Below are 19,245 nucleotides of genomic sequence, written 5' to 3' on the forward strand. Positions count from 1 at the left end.
GCCCACGACCCTGCCCTGCCCGGGTCCCACAGACGGCCTCCTGCACCCACAGCTGCCCCTCTGCCCTCACTTCTTCCTGCCTGTCTTCCCCCAGGACCATCTTCAAAATCTGACTTCTCAGAGCGGCCGCGAGAATGTCCCGCAGGACACATAGCTGCCACTCCTCCCCCATCGCCCCTGCTCGCTCAGCTCTTCTTTTAGCAGATCAGAGCCCCCACTTCGCTCCCAGGGGTATTGACCTCGGCCTTCATTTTGAGGAATTTTTCACCGCACCACCTCAGGTGAACCTCAGGGCGACCCCAGAGGGAGGCGCGGCAGGCACTCGGGCTCCGGGCACGGAGGGCCCAGAGGTGTGGCCTGCACCGACACCCGCAGCGCCCGTCCCGAGGGTAGCGGCGTGCACGGGCGAGGCGGGAAGGGGCGCCTGGAGCGCAGCCCGTAGGCTGCCGCGGCTCCTTACCTGCGCCACCTCCCTCCTGTTTCTCCGAAAACCGTTTCTCACTCTGTGACCTTTGAATCGCCCGACACCACAGGAGCCACCTCGGGCAGCGCCCCTCGAAACCCTAACCCGAGGGGGGCCACCCTCTGCTCTGCTTAACTCTCAGACACTCCTAAGCAAGACTGGGGAAGGGGCAGTTATAACACAGCATCTACACACCGGAGGCCGGGGAGGAGGGGCCGAGGGGCCCAGCGCCACCAGGCGCTGCACACAGTCTCCTCCACCCCCCCGCCCCCTCCCACCCCCGTGGACCCCGCTTCGGCCCGACGGCACCGCACCTCCAGCGCCAGGTGTCTGACAGCAGCCTCACCTCTGCTTCACGACCCTCTATTTTCCATGTTCTCAAGCTGTCACATCCTGTCCCTTTCTTTCATCCTGCCTGGCCCCTCCCCCCACCTCCGGGAGTCACCACGTTCTGCACGTTTTAGCACTTTCCCTCTTAAAAACATCTCTCTTTTCTGTCTCTCACATTTCTGCTCTAATCTTCCTCACTTGAATAAATATTATGTGCCTGACGCAGACATTCACAAAACCTGCCCTTGTACTTTTCCCTAGCTACATAATGACCTCAGGTTTAGAGGAAAAAAAAAAAATTGGATGAAAAGAGAAGGGACAAGTTACTTCCCTGGTGGTCCAGTGGTTAAAAATCCGCCTTCCAACACAGGGGGCACGGGTTCGATCCCTGGTCGGGGAACTAAGATCCCACATGCCGCAGGGCAACTAAGTCCGTGGGCCACAACTACTGAGCCCGGGCACCACAACTACAGAGCCCACGCGCTCTGGAGCCTGCGCACCGCAACTAGAGAGAAGCCCGCATGCTGCGACAAAAGATCCTGCATACCACAACTAAGACCCGACGCAACCAAAGATAAATATAATAAGTAAACATTAAAAGAAAAAATAATGTGACTGAGTACTATAAGGAAAAATTACAGCTACATCAGATGTCCAACAAAACTTTACAACCGAAATTGCCTATACTCAATGATACCTCATTAACATAAACTTCTATAAATTTATTATACATTTATAACATAAATTATAAACTGTCTATAAGAAGATACCAAGTATCTCAGCCTGAATCACTCCCTTTGGACGCTAACTCACCACAGGCCACAAGTCAGTGTGACTTACAAGTGCTGAGTAATCACAGACAACAAGCAAACTGTCCCAGGAGCAGAATACGTTCAGGTTCAGAGAGCAGCGAGTGAGTCTACAAGACGCTGCGGGTCACGGAGCTGAGCGCGGGAGTGGTACTCACTGTGTGCTGTGGTCTAGATACGTGATCACGCGGTCACCCTCCTCCCCCAGGCGCTTACTCACATGGTTCAGGTACTCCGGAACCTTCCAAACACAACATTTAAACACATCAGCAACAAAAACCTTCATGTTACCCAAGAAGCTGAAATACTGTTTTCCTTATTTAAGAAAAAAAAGCAGACAGTACATTCAGGCCCAAACATTAACGGAGTACCAGGAGCAGGGGTGCTGAGGAGGGGGAGGGAGATACACGGCAGGAGGCTTCCCTCAGCCCCATCCTGGAGACTGAAGGTAACGTCTGGAATGGGGGCAGGCAGCACGGCACCCCCCAGCCCACGCTTGGCGGCGTCGGCAAACGCCAAGCAACAGGCTGTTCCTCTGAGGCCCCAAAGAGAGTGGCTGCAGGAGATCTCAAAACACACTCTCTCTGAGTTTCCAGGGGTGAAGGGTCACCTGCCTGCACAGCAAAGGCCCCATGACAGGGGTCGCTGAGGCTCTGACCCGGGGGCGGCAGCCAGGCCGGTCTCCGACTCCCCCTCCTGTGACGGTCCCGAGGGGCTTCCTGCTGAGCTGGGCTCTGATACCCGAGAAACCAGCTATCAAGTTTTTGGGTTCTTATTACTACTAAATACATGGTTTTTTCCAGTGGCTTTTTGGGTAATCTTTTCAATGCCTCACAGAGATGAAAATTTTTAACATGTCAGGTTTCTCTTTCATATTTAAGAATTATCTTTTAAACTCTGGTTTCAGCTTGAGTTTCTTTATGTATTTTAGAAGCTATTTCACTAGGTTTTTTTTGCTGGGGGCGGGGGGCAATAGAAGGGTTTCTAAATTAGGAGAAAAAAATTAAGCCCTTAATAAACTCACAAAGAAGCTCATCACTGGAATTTAAACTAGATTGTAACTTTCAGAAGATTTTCAGTGAGATGTTTGCCAGCGTGAAGAGACAAACATTTAGAAATCACACTTAGATGCACATCTATGAAAATGAAATAAGGCAATTCAGAAACATTTCGTTGTCTCACCTCTCTTTCTTGCATTAACCTTTGGCCTTCTGCAGCATATAAACAATTAGTTTCTTCCAAAAATTTCAGTTCAAATGAATCTTTATACACCTAAAAAATTAGCAGGGTTAACGACCAATTACAACGAAGAAACCTAGCTCTCAGCTTGAAGTGCTGGTGCAGCCCCACGTTGAGGGTGCACGGCTGCCGTGACCTGTGCCCGTGACAAGCTGCCTGGGCCCGCCCAGCCCCCCTGCTCTGCCCAGGGTGCTCCCAGGCCCCGGCCGCCTCCGGGTGAGTGCCAGTTGAGTCATTCCCCTCCCATACTTGCACCAATACCCTAACGGTGTCAGTTCCGACACCGACGTCGTGGCCACCTCATCGCCCGGGTGCAGCGCCGCCCTCACGGGCTGTGAGGACGCGCGGGGCCCACCTGGAGGTCGGACAGCATGCCCAGCAGGCCCCGCAGCAGGCTGCGGTCCACGGCCTCCCCGCTCCGCTCACGCTTGATCAGCAGCAGGATGCCGTCGATGGTCTTTGTCTGAACCATTTTATCACTAATAATATGGTTTCTGAATAGTTCTAATCCCATATCCCTGTACAAACAGAGAAGACAAGACTGTTTTAGTTTCACTTCTTAGAAGTTCTGGGTGAAGCTCCAGCTACACTATGAATATCACCCCCAAGCTACTGACTTGCTAACTCTCTGGTCCGGGTGTCAAGAACTCCTTTATTTAAAAAATTTTCCTTCTTGACAGTCTGGTGCGCCTTCTATTTCTCTCCTCATCAATGCTGCCTGTTTCCTGCATGGGTCAGTGGGCTTCCGCCGTCCTGCCCGGGAGCCCTGGGACCCTCCGCCTGCCCTGCTCCCATCCTCCAGCTGCGCCTCCCGTGTGGCCCTGGCCACAGGATGACGGAACTGAGGGTGCAAACCAGAGTCCATCGCACTCCCTCAGCCCGTTCCCTCCCGATTCAGCACGCTGTGCCCTCTCGCCACCTCTAAGCCCCGTCCTGTAAAGTTGCTTCCTTTTCTAGCTTCCTGGCCGTCCGTTCACTCTGACCCAGGGCGGTGCGATTTCTCCTTCTACCACTGGGAAACCACTTGTCTTTGTTTACCGTAACCCACGCGTGGGGCGGCTGGGGCCCTCTCTCCTCTCCATGATCCCACATCCCCTCTGCTCCTCTGTCCTAAGGGCTTCAGCACCTCCTGACTGACTCCATCCTTAGAGCAGCTCCATGAGGGATGACCGTCCTCCAGATGGAGAAACCGAGGCAGAGATTACAAGGAGCTTGCTGTGCCCAGCTGGTCAGGCTCCAGAGTCTAAACGTAGTTTACAACGTAACCCTGCTGTCTAACCTGGAGGCACTGCCCAGAGCGTGAAGCCTACCAGCCCCCGTCCACTGCAGCAGGCAGGGAAGCAAGTGTGCTCGTGCAGGACGGCAGGGATCGCTGTGAGGGTGCGTGAGAAACTTGGGTGTGCAGTGGAGCCCCGGCCTGAGCTTTGCAGACTCTGTGGGAGCGGCCCACTAGCTGAGACGGGAGGAGGTGGGGAGAGGAAGCCTGCTGCGCCCAGGCTCGCCGGGGGAGGAGGAAGCCGCGGGCACATCCTGGTGGCTTTGCTGGAGCCTGAGCTGAGAGTGCGGCTTCAGAAGAAGGTCCTGCGGCGGCAGCCGCGCTGCCTCAGTTTCTCCATCTGGAGGACAGTCATCCCTCATGGAGCTGCTCTAAGGATGGAGTCAGTCATGGGGTGCTGAAGCCCTGAGGACAGAGCCCCGCACAGAGGAGGAGCTCTGTGACTTCCTGTCATCATCAGCTTTTCCAAACTGATTGTTTCTCTGAGTAACGACGATCTGTCCTGCAGAGGTTCGTGGGTGTCTAGTAAGAGGCGTGTAGGAGTCGGGGCTGAGAGGACAGAGGAGCAGAGGGGACATGGGATCACGTGGGAGAGAGGGCCCCAGCCGCCCCACACGTGGGTTACAGGAAACAAAGACAAGCCGTTTCCCGGTGGTAGAAGGAGAAGTCGCACCGCCCTGGGTCAGAGTGAACGGACGGCCAGGAAACTAGAAAAGGAAGCGACTTTACAGGACGGGGCTTAGAGGTGGCGAGAGGACACAGCGTGCTGAATCGGGAGGGAATGTCCACGTGGGCACAGGCCAGGAGGACCGAGGGCGAGACCACAGACAGGCCCTGTCACCAAGGCTGAGCTGCTCGGGGACGACGCTGGAAGTCGGGGACCAGGGACCCAGGGCAACGTGGGCACAGGGTTTCCGACTCACACTGCCCCGAGCAGATGGAAGCCAACGCCCTGTGCCCGGCCCATCAGCAGAGTACCGGGGGGCGCCATCAGAGAGTGACCGGCTCCCCAGCCTTTCCCAGAGCAGAGGTGGAAGAGGTGACAGAAACCGACTTCACAAGGCACTTCCGTGCCCACAGGAGAACGTGCTGCACTGGCGGCTGCCGGCTCGGCGGCTGCCCCTCATGGTGACAGACACTTCCGGGCCGAGAGCCACTGAGGGGCAGGCCTGCGTGCCAGCGACCCTGGCCAACACAGAGGGCCACAGACAGACGGTCGGGCACGTGTCATCAAATCAACCATCGGAGACACAGGTCGGCCGCAGCCTCAGCCACAGACCAGGACGGGGGACACTCACCAGATGGAAGGAAGCATGGAATTCTGAAGCACGTAAGTACGATCCAGAAACAGGAAGATGCTTCTGATCATGATCTGGAGGGCAAGAGGAGGACCTGACTTATTACGTACCTTACCGACAAAACATCCAACCCTGGCTGTCTCGAGTCTAACACGATTGCTTCTCAGTGAAAAGATGTTTGTATCTTCAAGACCCTCATGGCTGATTTTTCCCTGAATTTACATGTTCCCCTTGGTGTTTGCTTTTCATCTCTTTTATCCAGAAAATCTGACTGGAGGGATTGTACAGCACTTCGCCTCAAAGATGCCTTTGAAATTCAGTCATTTCCTGACTCACTGGTGAAACCTCCTTAGACTGGGAGATGCTCTAAGCTGAATTCTTCCAGCATTCCGGCTCGGTACGCTGGCATGAGGCTCTCAGCCACGTGTGTGTACTCGACTTTACTTTGCAGGCTCACGTGGTGGGCGGTGGCCCCGGGGCTCTCTCAGGGAGCGCCGCAGACTGTGTCGTGGAGGTGTGCTTACACACATAGAGAGAACCCTCCCGACACATTCACCTGTTTCTACCGTCCCCCGGTGCCTGGCCCAAGAGAGACTCATTCGTTGTCGCCTACTCACCTCAGTCAGGAAACCAAAGAATTCAACCTAGTTAGGGAAGCTATTGATACTATCTCTTCTCTCACTTACATAATTTTCAGCCAGGTCACCCTGAAAACTCATATATATAAAATCAAATTATAATCAATATATCTACTAAATCTAAGCCTGGTTGTCTAGTTACAGTAAACTCCTGGGATTCAGGCTTGATTCTCAGGCATAAACTGAGATCAAGGAAAACTTCAGAGACCCACGGGGAATCACAGGCACCACGAGTCACCTGTGCGGTCGGCCCGAAGGCCAAGCTCACAGCCAGCCCCACCCCAGAAGAGCAGGCCGTCCCCACTCTTCTCCAGCCACTGTCCAGCTCAGTCGGAGCTGGATGGCAGCACCTGACCTGAACAGAACTCCCCATCCCAGCTCCCAACTGGGCCCTGCCTTCCTTGGGGGCTGAGGGAAGATGGATGGGGCCACGCTTTGGTTAAAAAGAAAAACAAACAACACAGCTGGATGCAAAGGGGGCATAGACTCCCAGCTACTCAGATCTGCCTTCCGTCCAGCTGAGCCAGAGGCTGGAGGAAAAGACCCAAGAGGGCGTGTGCACTGAGACCCACTCAGGGAGCATGTTAGCAGGCTTACCATTTGTCTGCAGTGATCCTGCCAGCATGTGTTAATCTTCTTTAAAAATAAAACACTATCTAGCGAGTCTGTGCAGACCTGCTAAGGAAAACTTCAGAAACACCGGCCAATTTACTTGTTGCAATGTTTACGCCTTACTTTCCGCTCTCCTCGCCTCCGAGTCAGGCATGTTGCTTAGTGATCAGAATACTGAAAGGGCAGAAGCTCAGAAGCCACACAGGTGGTTTCCAGCCTCCGTGTCTCCCTGCCTACCTGTGATGAACCTGCCTGCACTCCCCTGCCTCCATCTCTTCCTGCCCCTCCCCGTTTTCCTTTCACCCCACTGCCCGTTGAGGCTTCGTGGGATGGGGGTTGGACCAAAGGCCCCGCCCCAAAGGGCAGCTCTGGAGATGCTGTCCCAGAGGCAAGGAAGCCAGCCACTATGAACAGCACCGGGGGACGGGCAGACGGAGGACAACGGCTGAGGGCCAATGGTCACTTCTGGTCGCACAGAGACGTACGTCACGTCTCATCCGTGCACCACGTGCACGACCTGACTTTCAGGACGCTGTTTACAGCAAAAGACACCTGGTGCGGGCTCCTAGGGAAAACCTCGCCAAGCACCCGGGCACTGCATGCACAGGTTAATTGAAGCCCCACGGTCACAACGTCTACACCGCCTACAGACCACACAGCACCCTCATACCCAGCCGCACAGCGCACCATTACTCCCTTTGGACGGGTGCGCAGGCAGCTGGCGGAGGCAAGGACCCGGCCTCCCGGGCCTCGGCCCTGCTCCAGCCTGTCTCAGCTCCACGGCACCAGACACGGGGGCACCCCTCAGTGCGGCCCCTCGGCCGAGGTGCAGCAGGTGCGCGGCTTGGCACGGCTGCAAGGTTCCATGCAACATTCCGAGCACAGAGAGAGGAGGCAACACACAGCAGCCCGTTTCTGGCGTGTGAAATCGGAAGGCGCTGGGGGCGCACTGACCACAGCCACAGGGGTCCCAGCCAAGCGCCTCACTCATTTTCTCGAGGGTCCGCTTCTAACTCAGAAACAGAGCGAGTCACAGCAAAGACCAAATAGTTGAAGGGTTAACAAGTAATTCTGGAAGAACCGTTACAACTGCTCACAGCTACAATGGCCCATGGGATCAGACCTTCCACGAACAGTCTGAAAAAGCCTGCGTCGTAAGCACACGGAGGCAGGTGCCACCTCGGCAGCGGCCCGGCAGCTCCGGTGCCCAGTGCTGAGCCGAGGCGCTCATCGCGCGGCGGCGCCCTGACCGGTCTCCGTGGCCAGCGGGGGCCGGCAAGGCTGCACAGGGTCAAGCCCACGCCAGCCAACCTGAGGCGTTGGGAGGCCTGGGGGCTGCGGCCAGGTGCGGCCCCACCCGGGGCAACAAAAGGTCCGGTGTGATCTGGGCTGGCGAGGCCCAGAGCCGAGAACCCCTGAGCCCAGCGCGAGCCGACCTGCAGAGCGCAGGCCAACAGGCCGGGGTTGGTTCACGCGGCCAACTCTGTGGGAATTGGTTATAATCACAGAAAACTAACACAGATCTTTAAAAAACAAGAATAAAGAACCGCAGCACTCCCGCCTTAAGGTGTTTTTCAGACTCTTCCTAAACGCTTCCAAATGGACTAGAGAAACGGACACTGACTTCAATCAGGTCAGCCAAGTAATTTAAACAGTGAAAACTCCACCAGAAACATCTGCTACGTTGGGTTATATGATACAAACGTGAGGTTTTGTTTCTATAAAGCTTTTGCTTTAATATTAAGGATACTCATTAGTTCTTTATCCTATTAATGTTCGGTTTCAAAAGATTTAGGTAATAAATAGGAACTTCCCAAGCCAAAAAAAGGATATTCTCTAAACTGAAGGATTTGTGCTTGGACGTGGCCTTCACAGACCTGGCGCAGCTGCTGGTAGAGCACTGGGGAAACTTTGTGAGAACAAAGATTTTCAACAGCCTGAAAACAAAAGGGATAAATGAGTTATTCACTGTGAAAGACAAATTTGTTCTTTAAAAGCAACCTATCTGTACAAACAGCTCGAATCGTAACACAAAGCCACGCCCACACTTACGTAATCCACAAATAAGTTATCATGGTCAAGGGCAATTATCCCTGCAACGCCGGAATCCAGTAGAAGTTTGGCAAAAATGGTCCCTAACAACAGTGAACCTGGAGCGCAGATGGGATGGTGCCGCGCTGGCAGCCCCAGGACACCCAGGCCCCAGGTGGGCCCGCCCCAGGCTGGGCTGCTCATGATACTCGCAAGCTTCCCTCTTCAACAGCCCCTCAAGCTGGCTGCACACCGTTCCCAGAGGACTCAAAAGCAGCTTGAGCCCCCGGCCTGTGTCTGGATGACTCCTTAGTCTGAGGTGGAGCCACGGGAAGGTGTGTGAGTTGACCCTGACGATCGCCAACGTGAAACCAGAGCCAGAAATCCCTGCTCCAGACCCTGGTGACCACCCTCCAGTGGGGGGAGAACGACAGGAATTCCAGTTCCTTTCAAGCTCATGAGTTTGATGATTCTGTCCCAAATAAGCTGAAGGAGCACGGGCCAAATCTGCCTCAAATTAATGCAGAAACAAGGTTTTGAGGCAGAAATATTTTTCATTAGCTGTTTTGATCCACATCAAAGGAATAATGCTTGTATATTCGTACCAGTTCTAATAAAATTTTCTTTCAAATCTCATGTACAAAATCAGCATCTGATTCAATCCAAATACGAAATATTATAAACAGAAATGTAGTTTTTCTACTGCCTATTTTAAAATACATGGGGGATATACAGAACGGAGACACTTTGGAATCTTAACTCAAATACTATATTCCCGAGGGGAAAAAAGGGTAACTTAAATTTTTATAGATGTTAAGAAAATAATTACGTAAAGAAATATATAATACATAAAACACATGCATATTTATAAAGGTCAAAGAGAGGGCTTCCCTGGTGGCGCAGTGGTTGAGAGTCCGCCTGCCGATGCAGGGGATGCAGGTTCGTGCCCTGGTCCGGGAGGATCCCACATGCCGCAGAGCGGCTGGGCCCGTGAGCCATGGCCGCTGAGCCTGCGCGTCTGGAGGCTGTGCTCCGCAACGGGAGAGGCCACAACAGTGAGAGGCCCGCGTACCGCAAAAAAAACCCCAAAAAGGTCAAAGAGAATATGGACTAATGACAATAATTAAAATAAAAATCCCTTTCCCTTACATTCTGCCTTACTTAGAACAAGGGATTCCCAACCACATTTTGTTTTTACATCCTTCAATTCCTTTCCCCAAAGCTTCATGTTTTCATAATTCAGTCCAAGATCCACTGTCTCTTTCTCTCTTAAAAAAAAAAAAACCAAGATAACCTCCTAACAAAGGCCTTTGCACCAGTAGTTAATCATTACAAACAATTATTACCAAGTAAATTTTTAATATAATATACGAAGAAAACATGTTTCTTTGGTAAAAATCAAGATAAGCCCAGTGGTACGTGTCCTTCATCAAAGGACATCTTAGAACCATTTTCTGAATGCTCTGATTCACGAACCAGGTGTCAATGTCCTCAAAACAATCTCTCCCCAGCTGTGACTTTTTTGGGTGAACGCTAGAGCCAACTCTCCCTCGTATGTATGTCCTGTCGAGCACACGCTTACTATTCACGTGAAGCCCACTGAGATTTCTTTTCTGAGAATCTGGAGGCCCCTTAAAACCACCAGCCAAGCCCTGGGGCACCCAGGCGTGCTGGGGGCGCCGGCACGTCTTGGGTCTTTGCTGAGTCACTGCTGGCGTCTTCATGTTACAGGCACCTTGTCACCGGCTCGCTCCCTGCGGTGGGGGGGGGGGGCAGGGATGCCGTGGGCTCTTCAGGGCTGCGGGAGCGGCCCAACACAGGAGGCCCTCCCCAGAACACGTTCAGGAGATTCAGTCACACTTGGACGCTTAGAAATGCCTCCTCGCGGTGTACGAAGCACCTCACGTGACCAGCACCGGTACTGGTACCGAGCACACCTCTGGATCCAGGCATTGTAGGTGGGGAGCGGCAGGACCTGGGCCCTCCTAGCACTGGGACACAGAGGTTTTCCTCACACCAGCGTAGCCGAGGGGAAACACCCGCTCGTCTCAGCCTCCCAGCCCTGCCACCACGCCCGCTCTGCACACGCTCATCTGCCTCAGGACAGACGAGTGTCCCAGCAAAACACCCATGCCTGCGAGGGCGCTCCCCTCAGTGGGGACCCCCCGCCAGGGCCTTAAGGGAGCAAAACAGCCAAGCGGCACCTACAACTACGCACTTCGGGTGCCAGTAGCTAAGGCGACAGCTGACGTCACAGCACAGTGCGACGTTTCAGAGTGAGAAATCGTAAGGGAAAGAGCGGGCAAGTACTCTGAGTTACTTAGGTAAATGAAGGGGAAAAATGAAAAGCAAACCCCCACCCCCACCCCCGGGAAACCACGCCCCTGTGGACTCTCCTGAGGAGCCAGGCCCCAGGTCACCCTACGCGGTGGCAGGTCTGTGTAAACGCGACACGCACACCACACAGAAGCCGCCACCAGGACGCTGCGGTTCCCACCCACAGGAAACGAGGAAAGGGCAACGTAAAAAGGAGACAAGGACTTGGTCCTGAGCGTGGGACGAAGAATGAAGGGGGGGCGGTGTCCCAGGAAGACATCCACCCTCCCGGCCCCCACTGTGCATGCCGGACGTGATGCCCTCGTACAAATGACTGATTTCGCTGAGTGACCAAAGCCGCTGAATTAACAAAATCCTTCCTATTAGGCCTAAGATATTTGAACCTGAATATTCTCTGTTTTTGAATAACTTACGCATTGAATTCACTCTTGATTAATTTACATTCTCAAATTGGTCCATCAAATAAAGTGTCCACTTGTTTCCCATTTTCTGGGCTTCCTCACCCGCTTGCATCACTTTCAACCACCCTATTAATCCATCAGGACCCGACTCCACTCCATTCTCCTTCACCGAGCTCTCACCAGGCACAGGGTTTCCTGGAGACATCTACCCCGTGACTCAAGGTCAGCAGCACAGCTTTTCTCAAGCGCAAGTTCTCTGTGACAGGTTTGATTCTGTGCATCAAAACTAGTCTGAAATCCATAGAGATCAGACTTGTGGTTGCGAAGGGGGAGGGGGAGGGAGAGGTATGCACTGGGAGTTTGGGGTTGGTAGATGCAAACTACCACATTTACAATGGATAAACAACAAGGTCCTACTGTATAACACAAGGAACTGTATCCCATCTCTTGGGACAAATGGTAATGGAAAAGCATATTTAAAAAAGAATGTCTCTATGTGTGTAACTGAGTCACTGCTGTACAGCAGAGATTGCCACAGCATTGGAAATCAACTGTTCTTCAGTAATAAAAAAACCAAAATCAAAACAAACAAAAAACTAGTCTGAAATCAACACCTAGCCTTCCCCGAAACCATTCCCGAAAATGCAGTCTTCAGTTTTCTGTTGTCTCATTGAGACGAACAGGACTAAAACACACAGACCTAAGACACACAAGATACGCTTTCTTCAGCAAGTTGAGATTTCAGATCTAAATTCAGAAAAGATGGATGCACTCAACATCCTCCTCCTCGCATTACAACAAGAGAATGACTCTCAGCACGATGTGTATCTACTATGACTTTTTCATGTAATCTGAATATCCCTTTCTACCAAACAAAAACAAAGTAAGAAACTGCAGGCAGGCTGTGCAGACAGGCTGGAGGTGACCTTTCCCTCCACCGAGGCCTCCTCAGACCTGGCACGGGGAGATGCCAGACCCCACTTTTGGGAAACTGATCAACATCAGAACAACAGGTTCTCCCTCAAACAATCCTGAAAACCTCCTCAAAAACAAACAAACAAAAAACCTTTCCAGCTTTGGTGAGAACTTTTACTTGCACGTAAGATTCTTTGGCAAATTATATACCACACCACCTCAGCAGAAACTCAGGCTTTACTCTGAAACACCAGGTCCAGTGCACTGTCCACTCTACTGGAGACCAGGATAGTTTCACCGCGACATCACTTACTATCTCCACCCCATTCGCTCCACAAGATGTGAGCGGCTCACTCTGCAGAGATGTACTTAGACTTGCTGGAACTTCTGAGTGGCCAGGCACCCGCCCGCACACCTGCGTCCAAAAGCCCACCCACTGCCCCCCACACGGGCCCTCCTGAGATGTTCCCTGGAATGAATGGTGCCACTTTGGGGGTAAGCAGCCCTAGCCCTCAGGGTCTCACATACACCCACACCGACACCCACGATACCCAGGGCATCTGGAAACACTGTTTACAATAGTATCTATGGTGACGATTATGAAACACATCCTGGGTAAAGGGTCCAGCAAAGTCATTCTACTAAGAAAAATGATGGGCAATTGATACCAGACAGTCAAATCTCCAGGGAAAGAGCAATAACGAAGCCTCGCTGGAAGACACAGTATTTCACTAAAGCAAAAGCCTCTGAGTCTGGGCACTCGGTGGGACTCTTGCTCCGGGTCCAGACGAAGTAAAGGAAGCGGACTCAGCCTTCGCTGAAGGAATCCACGAAGCAGCAGTTTCCGAAGCGCTGCACACTGGGCTCTGAGAGGCCGTGGCCTTGGCAGACAGGAGACAGACAAGCACCAAACACTCTGGCTTCTGGCATCCAGCGTCCAGGCCACACAGCAGTCGCCCTGGGCTGAGGCCTCAGTCTGCAGGGCGAAGGCCCCGAGCGCAGGGGACCTCAGGGTCCAATTCGAGTGCTCAGCAGAGCGCTGTCCAGCACGTATGTGGGAGGAGACCGCCGAGGTGAGGGAAGGAACCGCCGAAAGTTTAGAGACCTTGGGCTCTGGTGCTCACACACTTCCCACCAGCCAGGCGGGAACACAGCAGGACGCCGGGCAGAGGATTCAGGAAAGTTTGTCTCAGCAGCAGGGCAATTAGCCCTGGACGAAACACTGCTCTAGTCCTGCCTAGCAACGCTTAAAGGCAACAGTCTAAAAGGTCAAACTGATTCTAAATAATTTAACCGAGTCTGGAACAAAGCTCAAGAATATTCAGAGAAATACAGGGCTTCCCTGGTGGCGCAGTGGTTGAGAGTCCGCCTGCCGATGCAGGGGACACGGGTTCGTGCCCCGGTCCGGGAGGATCCCACATGCCGCGGAGCGGCTGGGCCCGTGAGCCATGGCCGCTGAGCCTGTGCGTCCGGAGCCTGTGCTGCGCAACGGGAGAGGCCACAACAGTGAGAGGCCCGTGTACCGCAAAAAAAAAAAAAAAAAACAAAAACAAAACAAAAGCATCTACCACACAAGTCAAAATTCGCAATGTCTGGCATCCAATCAAAGCTATCAAACATGCGAAGTAGGAAAACCACCTTCACTGGGGAGAAAAGTCAGTCAAAGCAAACCTGGAATTGAAGAGCCAGCAGACAAGGACACAGAAGAGCTGGAACTGTGCTCCACGCGTTAAAGAAAGTTAAGCAAAGAGAAGATACAAAACAAGATTCAAATCGAACACCTAGAGAGGAAGACAAGGCAGAGGTGAAAATTATACCAGATGGTATTAATGGCAGACTAGACATCGCAGAAGATGAGTGAACTTAAAGAAATGGATAAACTGAATAGTTCTGTATCTACTAATGACATTTGTAGTTGAAAATCTTTCCACAAAGAAAGCCAAGATGGCTTCACTGGGGAATTCTCTCAAACATTTAAGGAAAAGATAATACCAATTCTGGACTTCCCTTTAAGAATCTACCTGCCAATGCAGGGAACACGGGTTCGAGCCCTGGTCCGGGAAGATCTCACGTGCCGCAGAGCAACTAAGCCTGTGAACCACAACTACTGAGCCTGCGCTCTGGAGCCCATGAGCCACAACTACTGAGCCCACATGCCACAACTACTGAGCCTGTGCTCTAGAGCCCGCAAGCCACAACTACTGAGCCCAAGTGCCACAACTACTGAAGCCCACGCGCCTAGAGCCTGTGCTCCACGAGAAGCCATCGCAATGAGAAGCCCGCGCACCGCAACGAAGACCCAACACAGCCAAAAATAAATAAATTTATTTTAAAAAAAACCAAAAAAGAAATAATACCAATTCTACACAAAGTCTTCTAGACAATGAAAAGAAGAGAACATTTCCAACTCACTTTATGAGGCCAGCATTACTCTGATACTAAAACCAGACACAGACATTACACGAGAATAATACAATATCCTGTGATCACAGATGCAAAAATTAACAAAATGTCAGGAAACTGAGTCCAACAGTACATTGAAAAAATAATACATCATGACCAAGTAGGATTTATACCAGAATGAAAGACTGGTTTAACATATGAAAAAATCAATCCGTGTAATTAACAAACTAAAAAACAAAAATCACACGACCACCTCAACAGTCACAGAAGAATTTGTCAAAATCCAACACGTATTTCTGATAAAAACTCTCAACAACCTAGGAACAGAAAGGAACTTCCTCAACCTGATAATGGGTATTTTTGAAAAACCCACAGCTAGCATCGTATGGTGTTCAATGATGAAAGACTGAAAGCTTTCTCCCCTAAGACCAGGAACAAAACAAGGATGTCTGCTTTTTCCGTTTCTATTAACCATCGTACTAACCACCAGAGGTTCTATATAGTTCAATGAGGCAAGAAAGGAAATAAAAGGCGTGGAGATTAGAAAGGGAGAAGTAAAGTCATCTCTGTGTATAGGCGACATGATTGTCCACACAGAAAATCCAATGGGATCTACGAGAAAGCTACTAGAGATAAGTGCGGTTAGCAAGACAGCAATGTACAAGATAAATGTATAAACATGAGTTGTATTTGTATGTACTATCAACAACCAGAAATTAAAATTTATACTACCTTTTACAATACCATAAAAACATGAAATGCTTTAGGGATAAATTTCACAGAAGATGTACAAGACCCGCACAGCGGAACTAGAAACCATTGCTGAGACCTAACTAAGCGAGAGCTGCCCCTTGCGGTCAACTGGGGGGTTCAGTGTTGTCAAGATAGCAGCTCTCCCCACGCTCACCTACAATTACACATAATCCAAACCAAAATCCTAGGAGGCTTCTTTGCAGAAATTGGCAAACAGATTCTAAAATTCATATGGAAATATAATGGACCTAGAATACCCAAAACAACTTTACCCAAAAAAGGATAAACCTGCAGGGCCAGCGCTCCAGACTTTGAGACTTAGGACACCCACACTCACAGGGACAAGGACTTGACACAGGAGCAAAGGCAGTCTGCTGGAGAAGACAGATGCCTCAACACATGGCATTGGACCAACTGGACCTCCACAGGGAAGACAGTGAACTTGGATTTGTACCTCACAGCAAATACAAAAATTCACCTCAAAACAGATAACAGACCTAAATGTAAAACCTAAAACGCTGCAAGAAGGAAATACAAGGGAGAATCTTTACCACCTTAGATTCAGCAAAGACTTCTCAGAGAGACACTAAAAGCACAGTCCATAAAAGACCAAACTGATACGAAGACTTCATCAAAATTTCAAACGCCTGCTCTCTGAAAGCCATAGTTAAGAGAATCAAAAGACAAGCTGCAAACTGGGAGAACATATTTGCAAGGCAAACACCTGGTACAGGATGCATGCTCAGAACACGTAATAAACTCAAACACTCGATAATAAGAAAATAAACACCACCATAAAAAACAAGCAGAAGATCTGAACACACACTTCATTAAAGAAGGTGTATGGAATGGCAACGGGCACAAGAAAAGATACCTAATATCGTTAGGGAAATGCAAATTAAAACCGTAGTGAAATTCCACTACTCACCTACTAGAATAGCAAAAATTAAAAAGACTGACAATACCCAATGCCAGCAAGCACACGGAGCAGCTGGAACGCTCACATACCACTGGCAGAGAGGCAACACGGTGAAGCCATCTGAAAAAGTTAGGAAACGTCTTGTAAAGTTAAACACACACTTTCCATTTTACTCTGAGAACCCACTTCTAGATGTTCACCCGAGAGAAACGAGAATTTCTGTCCACACAGACTTACCCATGAATGTCGGCAGCAGCTTTATTCATAACCCAAAACCAGACACCCAGACGTCCATGACCTCAGGATAACTAACTGGTGGTCCCCAGAGTACTCAGCAACAAAGAAACGAATTACTGTCACGACGCATGCATGTGCCCAACTCACGAGCCCTACCCTAAGCGAAAGGAGCTAGGCACAATTGCACGGTTCCACTGACATGAGACTCTGAACATGGCAAAGCATACCGACACAAGGCACATCAGTGACTGCCAAGGACTGGGGGTTAGGGCACAGGACAGGACCCACTGCAAAGGGGCCTCAGGGAACTTCTCGGGGTGACAGAAACATTCTGTATCTTGATTGTGTGGTGGTTATACAATTGGATACATTTGTTAAAACTTGTTGAAGTACATATTCTACACCGTAATTAAGTCGATTAAACAATACAATAACCTCACACAAACTTAAGACAAAGAAGGGACAGGTGTCCGTCGAACTGTCCATGGTAGTCTTGTTTGGGTGGTAGGAATATAGGTGATTTTTATTTTCTTCTTTGTACTTTTTGTAGTTTCCATAATTTTTCACTTATGTAAACAGAAAAATGTAATCACTTATGTAAACAGAAAAAAATTTAAGTCTCTTAGTAGAAATTGTGCTATATTACCTAAAATGTAGATAATATTAGACCAGTTAGCGAATGTCATTCTTTAAAAACAAGATATCAGGAAAACCAGTCTGTGTGTAACTGAAATATCCCAAAAGTGAAACCTACTTTTGATCATTTCTTCTGGTGTTAGAAAAGGAACATCGTTATCTCAAATTAAATGTAACAAAACCAGTCTGCACATTTTAACTGCAACAATTAATCACAAAACACAACTAAAAGGGGAAAATCCACATTAACAAGTCAAACTGTAATAAGAGTTTCATATATAACATAATGGAATTATAATAATAGTTTGCTGCACATTTGGAAAATATTAGAAGTCATGTGACTCTTAGAAACGCATTTCTCTCCTGTAATGGGTTAACTTTAAAATACCCTTCTAGAGGGCTTCCCTGGTGGCGCAGTGGTTGAGAGTCCGCCTGCCGATGCAGGGGACACGGGTTCATGCCCCGGTCCGGGAAGATCCCACATGCCGCGGATAGGCTGGGCCTGTGAGCCATGGCCGCTGAGCCTGCGCGTCCAGAGCCTGTGCTCCGCAATGGGAGAGGCCACAATAGTGAGAGGCCCGCGTACAGCAAAAAAAAAAAAAAAAAAAAACCCTTCTAGACAGCTGAGGCCTGAAAATGAAATAAAAATCCGACAACCACCAGAAACGGAAAACACTCCTCGACTTGGGACACGCTGCCACCGAACTCCTACTGTTCTTGTTGCAGGCAAGAGTCGATTTCTATTATCCCCTTCATTACTGACTCTGAAACAACACCGAGGAGCACAAGATCCACGTCTGGGTCCCATTTCACAGGAGTTGGATAATTGTGCTATTTAGACACTATAAGACAATCAGGTAAGTGAAAAACCGGACCCGGGCCCCCTCAGGTCTAAAAGTTCTCCCTAAGAAAACTGCGCGCTTACATCTCAGTGAGAATCTGCTTTCTGCACAGGTGGAGCCTTACCTGGTAGAGCTCTTCCAGGTTATATCTGATGGACGTACTACTCTGTATGGCTCTCACTGCTTCATGAAGTTTCTGCCAGGTGTCCTGAGTGTAGTTGTCAGGCAATTTAGGTCTGTCTGTAAATGCAGATGGAGTCAGTGGGTAACGGCATCCGTGCTAAGAATCACACATCTTTAAAAAACTATTCCACAAAAAAAGTCCTTAAAAGACACACAGGTAAGGAGCGCAAAAATTAGGTTTTCCCAATACAAGTACCACATTTATAAATTTCTTGGGTTACAGACTATGCAACCATTCCATCTTCGTTTGGCTAAACAAATACGTCTAGTACTGATACTTAGAATAAGCACATGTAGGAATCATACAAATCTTAACAGTATTCCTTTACTTAAAAAGTGGGTTTCACAAACGTATAAACGTGGAATAGTTAAGCTCTCTACAACATTTAAAGTTGACTGAAACTACTCCAAACTGGGAGGAAGGTGAAGAATAAGCTTGTAACTGGTGTGTCTGCATCGAAGACGCCTGCTTTGAGACGGTGACAGCGACAGAGCTGGTGAGAAGTGGAGCAAGTAATTAAATTACATCACGAAGAGCTTCAGTCCTGCTACTCGGTCCGGCTCGGCCGTGTGAACCGGGACACCTGAGTTGCCTGGCGTCACTCAATGCCATTGGACCAACTATACAGACCAAGGGGAAGCCGCCGCTGGCCCGCGCCGCCCCGCCGACGTCGCAGCCCGAGCGGCCAAGGGGAGGGACCCCCGCCCCGCCCGCCCCGCACCCACCTCGGAAATTCTTGATCACGAGCTTCTTGGAGCCGCCGGCGGCTCCGGGCTTGGAGGTGACGGCGGCCGCGGCGAGAGACGCGGGCTTGGTGAGGCCGTTGGTGTGTCCGACAAGCGCCGAGAAGCTGCCCTTCCGAGGGGTCTCGTCGGCCATGGCCGCGGCCGCAGCGCCCCGCCCGCCGCCCGCCCGGCCTCCG

The 19,245-nt window shown here is 50.6% G+C and overlaps 1 protein-coding gene across 2 annotated transcripts in view; it reads right to left on the bottom strand.

Annotated features, from left to right (window-relative positions):
* CUL4A (cullin 4A) overlaps window positions 1-19,206 on the bottom strand; it is a 46,657-nt gene extending 27,451 nt beyond the window's left edge. The window contains exons 1-8 of one of the 2 annotated variants that reach the window (XM_049701274.1): window positions 19,049-19,206; window positions 18,264-18,379; window positions 8,498-8,602; window positions 6,651-6,719; window positions 5,416-5,489; window positions 3,197-3,359; window positions 2,785-2,874; window positions 1,761-1,843 (exon numbers count right to left, since the gene is read on the bottom strand). In XM_049701274.1, coding sequence (XP_049557231.1) covers window positions 1,761-1,843; window positions 2,785-2,874; window positions 3,197-3,359; window positions 5,416-5,489; window positions 6,651-6,719; window positions 8,498-8,602; window positions 18,264-18,379; window positions 19,049-19,202 — 854 coding nt within the window. In that variant the 5' untranslated portion in view covers window positions 19,203-19,206. The remainder of the gene's footprint in view (window positions 1-1,760; window positions 1,844-2,784; window positions 2,875-3,196; window positions 3,360-5,415; window positions 5,490-6,650; window positions 6,720-8,497; window positions 8,603-18,263; window positions 18,380-19,048) is intronic. The other variant, XM_033435002.2, reaches the window with a different exon arrangement.
* Between the last annotated feature and the right edge of the window lie 39 nt (window positions 19,207-19,245).

This window comes from Orcinus orca, chromosome 18 (genome assembly GCF_937001465.1).
Source record: "Orcinus orca chromosome 18, mOrcOrc1.1, whole genome shotgun sequence".
In the NCBI taxonomy this organism is placed as follows: Eukaryota; Metazoa; Chordata; class Mammalia; order Artiodactyla; family Delphinidae; genus Orcinus; species Orcinus orca.